Source organism: Benincasa hispida, chromosome 10, assembly GCF_009727055.1.
Source record: "Benincasa hispida cultivar B227 chromosome 10, ASM972705v1, whole genome shotgun sequence".
Lineage (NCBI taxonomy): Eukaryota > Viridiplantae > Streptophyta > Magnoliopsida > Cucurbitales > Cucurbitaceae > Benincasa > Benincasa hispida.
Window position 1 is genome coordinate 16,710,505 of NC_052358.1, and position 12,976 is coordinate 16,723,480.

Consider the following 12,976-nt stretch of genomic DNA (forward strand, 5'->3'; position numbering starts at 1 on the left):
TCTCCACCACATTTAGTTTGTTTACAATCCCACAAAAAGTTCTCTTCACCAAATTATTTTAGAATGAAAAGTCTTTCGTCGTCTAAAACTTATATTTCACGAAGTTGTAATTTTGTACCCTTTGTAAGAAAATATGTATTTCATTTTGTATGTATTGAATAGTTCGATAATTTCAGAAAAATTTGACAAAAATAAATGACATTCTTGGAGTTTGATTTATGCTTGTTTTTTTTTTTGTTTTGTTTTTTTTATATATATAATGCTTTGATATTTATATAAAAAAATGAAAAAATTGTAACTTTTTTTTTAAGATACCTGGTCGAGTTTCACCGAATATTCATCAAAGATTCCCATTTTGAGGTTCAGTTGCTAAGCGACCGTTTAGTTTCATACATTACACGATGTGAAAAAAAGTTAGACGATCGTATAACAATGGGCACTAGTCGTTGTGATGTTGAATGCTAAACGATCGTGTACCTATAGGAGCTAAGCGATGCGTTTAAATGTTATACGATAACACTACGCGATCGTTTAGCTTTGGCGACGCGATCGTTTAGCTTTGGTGTAGGAACTAAACGATACGTTGTATTTGCTAAACGATGCCACTACACGATTGTTTAGCTATGACACGTGCTAAGCGATACGATGAAGTGCTACGCGATAGCGTTGAGCCTGTCTCTTATACACATCTAGATGTGTATAAGAGACAGCGATAGAACTAAGCGACCGTTTAGATATAGACCTAAGCATTCGTGGCGTGGAAACTAAATGATACGTTGGATTTGCTATACGATGACACTACACGATCGTTTAGCTACGATACTGTCTCTTATACACATCTAGATGTGTATAAGAGACAGAAACAATACATTCAATTTGCTATACGATAGCACTAAGTGCTCATTTAGCTTTAGCGTGGAAACTAAATGATACGTTGGATTTGCTAAACGATGACACTACACGATCGTTTAGCTATGATACTGTCTCTTATACACATCTAGATGTGTATAAGAGACAGCGACGCGCGCTAAGCGATGCGATCGTTTAGATGTAGAGCTAAGCGATCGTGGCGTGGAAACTAAATGATACGTTGGATTTTCTAAACGATGGCACTGTACGATCGTTTAGCTACGACGCACGCTAAGCGATACGATGAAGTGCTACGCGATAGCGCTGAGCGATCATTTAGATGCAGAGCTAAGCGATCGTGGCGTGGACTGTCTCTTATACACATCTAGATGTGTATAAGAGACAGGGCCGGGACTGGGCCGCATTCCTGAATATCCACTTACACCGCCTGGTCACATACCCGGTTTAAGTGCTTTGAAGCCCAGTCGGGCGCCACCTACTCCTACTCGGTTTTGCCCCCTTCCCCCTCGTCATTTCCTCTCTTTCCCGTCCATATCTAGTCGAAATGCACATACGGCCCGACCAGTCTACTACCGAACACAATCTTCCCCAAATCTATCCCACAGCAACCTCAAACTTGCCTGTCCGATCACATACCCAGTCACAATAGTATGAAGTCTGGCCGGGTAAGACCGATTTCCGGAAACGCATTTTAGGCTCAAACTTATTTAGATCTAACCTAGATTTCAAATGGGAAGGGATTTGAGGGAGTTTTGGAATGTGAAGGGTATTAGGGTAATTTTTCAAAATTGTGGGGGTCAAAAATACAAACTTTTTTAAAAAGGTCCAAAAGTCAAAGTCAAAACTTGAAAAAGATTATTTTTATCAATTACCCCTCTATAAGCTCTTGTAACTAGACTCATTGAGAGGACGAAACAGAGAAAAGAGCGAGAAAATGAGAGAGAAGGGGAAAGGTGATAGAATCTAAAAAAAAAAAATGTAAGATATGGATTTTTTAAAAAAATTTTATTTGACTAAAATAGCTCAATTTTAAAAGTTTAGAGACTTAGGCTAGACATTGGAGATAACTATGTTCAAAAGTCAAAATCTTAACCATTTTTTTGCGTTTGGTAAAATAAATTTAAATTAAATCTATTAGAATCACTTTTAAAAAGTGTTAATTTCAAGTTTACCCTAAGAATAATATCCTACTAAACTGGTAAAATTTTTAATTAATATTTAGTTTTTAATTTTGTACTTTAAAAAGAAGATTTCTTTTATATATTTATCTATTTCTCACATAATCAAATCTATTTTCTATTTTTCATGAGTTAAAATGCATCAATTTTTTTAAAAGGTACACCATATTGATTTTTTTTTTAAATAGAGTTATTTTTCTTAATATTTTAAAATTAATCTATAACAAATAAAATTTATCATACTAAACAATTATTTAAAAATTTAAATTACAAAAAAGTTATTATAAGTTTATTTTAGTTGTTATATCTAAAATAAGTTGTTTTTGTATTTATTTAAAAAACACTCTAACATACTTTTTTCAAGTTTAAGTTGAAATTTATCAAACACTATTTTACTTCTTTTCACAACTGATTTTTTTTAAAAACACAAATGTCAGTAATTATTTTAAAAGCAGCAATCCCAAACGAAGCCTTAAATAGACTTTTTGAAATATTGAGAACCAAAATGGAACAAAATACATAGTTTAAAGATCAAAATGGACCAAATGGAATTTAAACCTTAAAAGAATACTCCACAAATCTTTGAACTTTAAAAAGTATGAATTTTGAACTTTTAAGTTATTTTTCTTTCTTTTATTTTTTAGAAGATTTTTTTTTTTAAAGTTTTGCATCTAATAAAATTAAGATTTTAATAGAATCTTTAACTTTTAAATTTGTGTCTAATAGGCGTTGATCCTTTTCAATATTTTTTAAAATTCATGAATTTACTAGACACGAAAATTAAACGTTAAAAGTTTCATTTGACATAAAATTCAATTTTATACCAAATAAATCAAAATTAATTTTATAATTTTAAATATGTCAATGATCTAATAAATATAAAATTGAAAGTTTAGATGTTGTATCAAATATTTTTAAATTTCAAGACATATTAAACACAAAATTAAAAGTTTAATACCTTCTAAGATACTTTAAATTTTAGAGACCAAACTTTAAATTTCAATTAAAAAAAAAAAAAAACAGAAACCTTAAGAACTAAAACATGTTTATAGTCAAAGAAATATGACAGACGTACAAAATGAATAGTAGTTCCTGCTTGAGTTGCTGCCGTCGCCTTCACGAGGCCTTCGTTTGTGCGTTTCTTGGGATTCTGGTCTCTCTTTCACATATCCCAATCTCATTCTTCTTTTTATATATTAATTTCTTCACTTTCACGTTATCTTTTTCTCATGTGATTTAGCAATATCCATGTACACTCTCTCTTCCCATTCTTTCCCAAAAATACTCGGGCCATCCCGATTTCACTTATTTTTGTACATCCTATTTAGATATTCAATCACAAACTGTTACGCCTTTTTTTTTTTGTGATTAAAGGGATCTACAAAGATGAATGTAATCTAGATTGTACTCAAGTATTACCCTCTTTTCTTTATTATATATCTTTTAGAGCCATTCTCAATCAAACAAACCCATCTCATTACTTCAAACTATGTTCAACTCCTCACAATCTTCACTCAATTTCCCATCTTTTTATCCATTTAATCATCCCTTTAGAAGCATTATCTCTTACAATGGAAGTTTACTAATGTTAGCGGCCTTAATCTCTTTACTTCTTGTCACTCTCTTTGTTGTCCTCCTCCACATCTATGCCAAATGGTTCCTCACCCAGGCCCGTCACCAGCGTCGCAGCTCTATCGCCGTCTCTCAAGTGCTAGGCCAACCTCGGTTGCACCATTTTCATTCCATATCGTTTGACCACACCACCCCACCTACTCGCTCTCCCACCAAAGGACTCGACGCCTTGGTGATTTCAGCAATCCCTCTTTTTATTTACGTGTCGGAGAAGGAGTGCAAGATTGGATTAGAATGCGTCATTTGCTTGAGCTTGTTTGAAGAGAATGAGATAGGGAGGAGTTTGCCTAAGTGTAAGCATGTGTTTCACGTCGAGTGCATCGACATGTGGTTGAGTTCTCATTCGAATTGTCCGATTTGTAGGGTTCCGGTGGTTCGTCATCAGAATTCGAGGAATGGAATTGGTAATAACTTGGAATTGACTGAAAATGAATTGCAGATTGTTATTGGTGGGTAAGCCATGTTAATTAGAATGAGGCTGTGGATATTGATATCTACAGATTCTTCTTTGTTCTTCATAAAAACTGTCAACTGGATTTTTCTCAACAAATTGTTACCTATTTCCATCCGTACATAAATCTTGCAAATCAGCATGTTTATCTAAATGTTTTGGGACATCCTTACAAATTTTCTTGAAAAAAATTTGTTTATCTAAAGATGTTAGACATTTCTATATCTCTAGGTGTCTACAATTTCAAGTATCTAAAGATTTTAATGGTCTCGATTCTCACAAAATAAAGACCCTCTGAGAAATTACTTTGGATAAAAAGAAATGCGTTGTACTTTAAAAACTAAAAATCATTTGAGTAGAAATAGGATGGGAGATATAAGATTCAAAAACTCTAGAGAGTGGAAGAGTCGAATGTAAAATTGGGTCCATAAAGTCATAGGTTTGGGCCTAAGAACTAAGGAAAAAGCTTCCAATTATCCCATTTTATCTGTTTTCCATATCTTGACGTGTAATTGAGACTTAAACATCTTGTCGTTAATATATATTATGCTAGTTGCATTATGTTCATTTTAGTTAATATTACATGTTGTTTCTTATTATTTTGAGTAAAAAGAAAGTAAATTTGAGTTAAGTTGCATTTAGGTTTTTGAGTTTTCAAACTCAACAATTTTACTATGAGATTTACATTTAGTAGCGTTTTTATTCATTTCATTTTCCTTTTTAAAATTATTTACGAATAGTTGACGTAACATCAGTTTTTTTGAAAAAGATATTTTTCTTTTTAAAATGAAAAGTTATATATTATTTCAACCTTTTTTCCCCTTTTTTCCTTCCCATTTACTTCCCCATTCTTCTCCTTCATCTTCTTCCTCATATAATGGTTGTCGTCAGCTAAAGATGTCCAGAAGGCAATTGTGTTCTTGTCCCCACTCTCCATTTCTTCTCTACAAAATTCTCCATTTAATTTTGTAGGGATCAAGACAGGATTTTTGATGAAAAATTTGCTCGAGTCGAATTCACTGTGTGAAATTCCCTCCTCCCCCTTTGTATAAAAAAATCAATAATCTTAAACAATTAATATTGAAAAGTTTTAATTAAATAGTTAAAATTAGCACTATTTTTTTTATATGATTCAGGGACAATTTGAATAAGGAAATAATTACCTTTCAAATTATTCATATATATAATCTAAACTTAAATATCCAATTCAAACATGTCATTATCTTGGCCATTCATCAACGTTACTTGAAATATAAATATAATATTTATATAATAATAACATAACAATTATTATTATAATATATTAAAAAAGAAACAAATGAGGGCAGGGTATTATAATAAATTGAATATAATATTTTCCTTCTCCGTTTAGTTTACAAATAATTTTTTTTCTTCCACTTCGTCCCCCATTCCTCACCATGTAATGAAAAAAATGAATATCTCTATTGCTAGTCACTCCTTACATTCTAGTGACTATGATTGTTTTTTCCTCACCTCCTTCCTCTTCTTCCTCTTCTCCTTCTTCCATTGAAAAAAAAAAACGTCATAAGGTCCAAATCTTGAGCGAAACCAAAATGGAAAAGAAAGGACACCTTGCAGACATCGGTTATTGTGGCTACAAATATCCACGGGGCGGGGTGGGTCGGGGAAGGCTTCCCTGTCGCTGATCCTGCTTACCTATTTCATTTTCCATCCGTGCGAAATTCCCCATGAGGATCAGGCGGAGATTCTGCACAGGAAATTTGCGGGGATCAGGTTCCTTGTGGAAAATTTTTCCCATTTAGATTTTTTAAAAAAAATTAATTTTATTTAAATCACTATTATGGAAAACAATGATTGAAATAGTTAATTTCAAACCCACAATAGAGATATAATTAATATGTTTAATTTTCATAATTTTAAAAATTTAAAATATAAATAGTACTACAATATATTATAATCTCAACTTAATACCATAAATAAATAAATAATATATATATAACTAAAGTTAAACTCACATATAAAGTTATGCTTAAAAGAAAAACTCACATATAAAGTATTATCGGCGGGGTGTGAGCGGGGATATATGTTTGTAAACTGTATAATCAACTAGTGAATCTTAGCAGAAATTCTAAGCCAAACAACAATCAAAATATTTAATAAAAAAAATTAAGGGTTTGAGAATGTCTCTGAAATTGGGTTGAGACACGTTCATGCTGTACTTAGAGAAGATGTGCCCCCACTAGCATTGAATAATCCGACACTCCACTCTCAGGAAACAACACCCTTCAAGAATGCTTGTGTGTAGCTAAGTGATTTTACAAACTTCTTTGGACTTGTAGATCACAAAATCCTTTTGGAAATGTATAATGAAAATTAGAGAGTTTTTTATATCTGTAAAATTGTATCTATCTTATGGAAGGAAGAAGACGACTAAAAGACCCTAACTTCTTCCACGTATCCTTAAATTATTAGTAGTAAAAATAGACATTTTCACATCGTTCTATAATAAAATAAAATAAAATAAAATAAAAAAAAATAAAATAAAATAGAAAATCAATTAAATTATCCAACAATCTCCCACATAATTTATGATTTCAAAATATATTAAATCATTTCTTAAAAGAAACAACAAAATGTGAGCATTTTTATTAAGCAATGGGTGTAGATACCTTCTGGGTTTGAACCTTCACTTAGTGAAAATAAGTATCCATTTGAGGAGCTATAGTGAACATAGTCTTGAACTAGGTGTTTTAAATCAAACTTCTACTTACCTCACACATAGTACAAGCCACTTTAGAAGTTCCAACCTGTTTTACGTTTTAGACAGTCATGCACACATATCCCGCTTTCATGAGTGTTTTAAAGTCTCTTGTGGCGACCTCACTACAATACCCACATAGGTGAAACCTCCAAAGCTTGTTTGTGACCAACACCCTGCATAATACATGTCTTGATTTCATTTAGAGTTTTAACTCTTTCTAATTTTCACATTACGAGCCCTACCACATTAGGAATGAGACAAACATTATTTTATTTACTAATGCTCTAATAGTCACACTCCAATTTCGATTTTACCCATTGAACCTCTTTCATGCGATCTCCAATCTTTGAGATTGGGTGTCAAGTGACTATATTATGGACTTTAGTCCCATTCCCCTCAATGATTCATAATTTTTCTTGCACGCTAATCTTTTTGTGAATGGATTCGTTAGGTTCTCTTCAGACCTAAAAAAATCAGGAGAGATCACACCATTGGATAAAGCCGCCTAATAAAATAATGTCAAATTTTGATATGCCTACTTTTTCCATTATTTATTTTATTATTAGTCCTAGCTAAAGTAGCTTGACTATCACAGTGTAAAGACACAACATGATTAGCCGTTTAGAAAATAGGGATATCAACAACTAGACATCTTAACCATTATGCTTCTATACTAGTTAAATCTAAGGCAATAAACTCAGTTTCCATAGTGGATTTAGATACTAATGTTTGTTTAGTAGATTTTCAGGATACAACACCACCACAAAAAATAAAAACATAACCACTAGTTGCTTTAGTTTCATCAGATTCAACTATCCAATTGGTATCACTAAAGCCTTGAATTAGTGAAGAAAATCTAATATAACAAATAGCACGATTAGATGTACCCTTAGGATATCTACACAATCTTTCAATTGCACATCAATGATATTCATTTGGGTTACAAGTATATCTACTTAACCGATTCACAACATATGCAATGTCATGCCTAGTGTGATTAGCAAGATATATTAAAGAACCAATTATTTGTCATTTATACAGTGAAATTGGTTCTCTTATATTCTTTTTTAACTTCAAAATTGGACGATTCAAATCAAAATAGCCAATTTTTTTTTTTCAAAAGTGATTGAGTCAACAAAAATTCATTGTCCCTTTTAATCAATTTAACTACTAAAATAACATTAGCACGAGTCAAATCTTTCAATCAAAGTTTTTAATAAAAATTGTTTGGTTTTATTAATAATTTTCATGCTAGTACCAAAGATAAAGATGCCATCCATATGGGAGCATAAAATAACACATGCATTTTCTACCATTTTAGTGTATACACATGTTGGAGTTGTTATCCTAAATCTCATGGTATTGTAGTTTGTAAACTTTATTTGTACAAACAGATTATTTATTTAATAAAATAAGTTGTCATTTTTTATATTTAGTCGTGTTAACCAAAAACCAATAAACTAAGATCCAAGGTTATTTGATGAAACTTAAACATGTTTGTGGTGACATACAGGTGGACCATGCTTAAGTAATAACTTGAATGGTCTGTAGTAGATCGATAAGGCTGGTACCTAATCCTCGTGACACTACGGATACGACCCACTTTGTAATTGTTACAATTGTAATAAAATGTTACAAATGATCCGATTTTAACAATTTATGTGAAGACATGTGAGCGGGGTATCGTATACAAAGACTTTGTATAAGATTGGATCACAAAACGATTAATCTCTCTTTATAACATCGTTACTAGAAGAGACTTACATTTCACTAGGATGACCATAGATGACTTGACCTTAATTCTGATAAGTTGTGAACTCTTACCTATAAGAGCAATCATTTGATCTGCATGGGTGAGAGTGGCTGGATTCCCCGACTCAATATGCCTACCATTTTGGAGATTCGTCTGTGGGGAGCTGAAAACATAGCTACACAAGAAGGAATTCACTTATTCCAGCATAAGTAGATAAATTGCTCCCTTAAGGGCTGATTCCGGGTCTTGAATAATGTGGTGCTACACCCTCTCACTAGCCAGGTTCTAGTTATAGTGGGACTATGATTAATGTTCATTAGAAGAGTTAGTAGTACTTAAGAAGTTAGATGTAACTACAAGGTAAAACGGAAATTTTGACCAAATTATACTTATGAACAATTTATGAAGGGTCAACCAACTGTTGATTGGTTGTACCCAATGAATACATAAATATATCTATAGTGCAAAGAGTACAACTGTCGGTCTTTAGTAGAGTGTTCGAAAATTAATGAATGTTGATTAATTTAATTAAAGAGTTTAATTAATTAATCTTGTATCACTAAAGCTTCAATCTGTAGGTTCATAAGATTCTCTTGTTAGCTCAATAAGAATGAATGATAATCAATTAATTTTGTATTAATTTGAATTGTTCAAATTAATTAAAGAGAATTAATTGTTTGAGATACAATTAATATAATGGATGTTGATACATTATATTAAAAAGTTTAAATGAGAGAAATAAATATTTGAATATGATTCAAATATTAATTATATGAATAGGATTCATATAAAAACTATAAGTTAAAATTAATATGAATATGATTCATATTACTACTAAAGGTTATAGGAGAGAATATAAACTATAGCTTATATAATATGTGATATAATAAACTATATGTTATATATTATATGAGATATAATATATAATTTAGTTATATTAAACTGGTTAATATAATTTTAATTTTTGAAATTCAAATTTATTAACTCCTTGGGAGTTATTAATTAAATAGTAGAGCCTCACTCACTATCTTTCATATGTTGAAGTGTGGCAGGGGAATAACAATCAATGATGTGATTTACAATTTATAGAAATCCTTTCTACAATTTTCATCTCGTTCCCTCTGCCAAACTCTTTCAAGAAGAATCCTTCCCTTTCACCAAAGTTGAAAAGCAAGCCCACGAAACTCTGTTGTGATTCTCATCTTGAGATTAACAAGAACATTGTGATGGTATCCTCATTGTTGTGTTTGTGACCTTGTTGTGAACCAGTGTTCGTGAGATGAAGATCTTGTTCATGATTTTGTTGTTGGAGAGGGAATTCGAGAAGAAACGATTCTTTAAGGGTAAGACCATTTCCATCCATTTCCTCTCTATAAAGTTCAGTAGAAAAATATGCTTAGATTTATGTATGTTTATCTTGTTTCCGTCTCCTTTGTTTTTGTAAGTTTTGAAAATGAAATTCTAAGAAACAAATGCGTTCATACGTTTCCGTTTCATTTATTCAATTCCTTCAACACATTTATTTTCCATATCAATGTTTAGAGGTTTGCTTTAAACTTAAAAGGTACTTATCCAGTTTACACTCTATTTTCCTGGCTTGGTTTTGTCAACCTGCAAATTGTTCCATATAAATCACTTTTTCTAGTTCATCATTTAAGAAAGCTGTCTTAACGTCCACGTCCATCTAGTGAATTTCTAACTTAAAGGATAGAAACAATGACAATTAAAACTCTAATACTGGTCATTCTAGCCACGAGTGAGTACCTATAACAAAAAAAAGTCCAAAACTTCATTTTGACTAAACCCTTTTGTCACTATTCTAGGTTTGAACTTATCTATGGAGCCATCAATGTTAAAATTTTTCCCTAAAAATCTATTTACACCTAATGTCTTTGCAGTCACGTGGAAGTTTAATCAAAACCAGTGTTATTAGACAATTGATTCTATTTCACTATTTAATGGTACTTTCCAAAAATGTGAATTAACTGATTTCATAGCTTCTCAACATGTTTTGGGGTCATTTTCAACTAAATATATGTAAAAGTCATCTCAAAACTTTTATTGACTCTATTTCTTTACTCTTTCTTGGTTGTAATTGTTCTAATTTGGAGATATTTCTTTATCATTAGAACTTTCATAAATTTGTCTATTCAAATTGCTTTTCATATGAAAAATATTTTAAAAAATTCTAGCATCACGAGATTTAATAATAGTATTCTTTGTATAGCCAACAACATCAAAATTTAGAACTAATATCCTATATGTAGTATGCACTCCCAGCACACTAAGTTAGGGATTTGATTTTTTCATATTTCACAAGGAGCTTTATTAGAATGTTTGTAAAGAACTCTATTCAAAATAAAACAGGCAGAATATTAAGTTCCACCACAAAAATTAGTAGGCATTTCAAAACTTAACATCATAATATTTATCATATCTAGTAAAGTTCTATTTTTCCTTTCGGTCACACCATTTGATTGGGTGCATAAGGTAGTAACTTGATGAATTAAGCCATGCATACTACAAAAATCATTCATATCATATGAACATTCATTACTCTCCATCTCTATCAGATCTTAGAACTTTAGTTTTCTTTCCCAACTGTTTTTCTACTAGTAGATTTTAAAAGTATTAAATACTCATCTTTGGAGTTAGTAAGTAAACATAAAAGTATTTTGAACAATCATCTATACAAGTTACAAAATATTTTTTTCCACCACGAGTCAGGATATTATTGCAATCATAAACATCATTATGAATTAATTATAGTAGTGATGAATTTCTTTCTACTGATTTAAATGCTTTTTTGGGTTGTTAAGCTTTCACGCAAATTTCACATTTATCTTTATTATTTAAAGATGGTTTAGGAATTAAACCAATATTCATCATTATTTTCATTGAATTGAAATTCACATGACCGAGGCAACCATAACATTCAACATTGGTCACGACAGATAACGTGAACACAACAGATGAACATGAAAATTCAGAAATATCAGCATTCACTACATTGAGTTTAAATGATCCATCTGTTAAATAGCCCTTACCAATAAATCACATTGTTTACTAATAACAACCATATTGGACTCAACAACAATTTTAAACGCATGCTATATTAGCAAGAAAATATTGTCTAAATTCTTAGAAATTTTTGGAACATGCAGAATATTATTTAATCGAAGTTCCTTGCAGAAGATAAGTTTAACAGAATTGTTGGAATTGGCTACCCTGCGACGGTGAAACTCAACAGCAGCCAACAGTCAGGAACTGGCGGTCGTCAGAAATGTGGAACCTGCAAAACAAAAATTCGTTACAGGTCGAGTCACGGATTTTGCTCTCTTTAAGATGTTTCATGGCTCTGCCCAGGTGTGCAAACAGGTCAATGGTATTGCCACGTCGTTCTCAGCCTAAAAAAAAGGTCTCAATTGGAAATGCACAGTCATCGATCGAACATTCACACTGTTCATACTGATTTGCTCGAAAAACGATCGAGAAACAAAAGTGTAAAACTGGAAAAGAGGGAATGAATGATAAGATGATTTGAGATGGCTGAAGGCTTGCGCCTTTTATAGGTGCAGAAAGCAAACAGAAAAAAAACGCAAACAACGCTTGACCATAGCTTGACTGCACTCATCGCGACACGTGGAGCATTGAAAAATAATAATAAAGTAAATTAAAAAATAATTAATGATAATAATTTTTTCCAAAAACTAATCACATACACACGCCATGCCATGTCCATTTGATTGGACGACGACGACGTGCACTTGTGGGATTTCTATTGTACCCACATTGGTCTATCTTCTCACTCTCACATTGGTATAGATCTCATTAAGAACTGAGTTCAACCTCTCATATGCTTCAAATATCATGCTTAGGCTCCAAGTTATAGGAAGGGAACTCTGTGTTCGTTTTAGCATGTTTCACTATATATCACTTGTGATCAGTTATTGCTCGTTGAACCTATTTTTTAGGATCTTCAGTCTACAAGTTGGGTTTTCCTCATAGTGATTCATCTTTCTATAGGCATGAGTCCCATCCTTTCTGAGGTTTTGAAAACCTTTTCTTTGGCCAGTTCTTTTGTCAAAGGATTTGCCCAATTTTCATCGTCCGTATATGATCCATCCTAACTGCACTTGTAGTGAGAAATGCTCTAATGGTACTGTGCTTACGACGTGTTTGTCATCTCTTTCCATTGAAATAATGGTTATGAACTTTTGCGATTGCTGTAAAACTATCAATATAGATCAATATGGCTGGTATTGACTTTTCCCATAGAGGAATCTCTGATAGCTGACTTCTAAGCCAATCTGCTTCTTCACTAGTTGTTGCTAGTGCTATCATTTCTG

The 12,976-nt window shown here is 31.9% G+C and overlaps 1 protein-coding gene across 1 annotated transcript; it reads left to right on the forward strand.

Annotated features, from left to right (window-relative positions):
- The first annotated feature begins 3,633 nt into the window (after window positions 1–3,633).
- Window positions 3,634–4,137, forward strand: LOC120088946 (RING-H2 finger protein ATL63-like). Its single transcript, XM_039046385.1, has one exon. It carries the CDS (start codon window positions 3,634–3,636, stop codon window positions 4,135–4,137), a length of 504 nt encoding a protein of 167 aa, XP_038902313.1.
- Window positions 4,138–12,976: the final 8,839 nt, after the last annotated feature.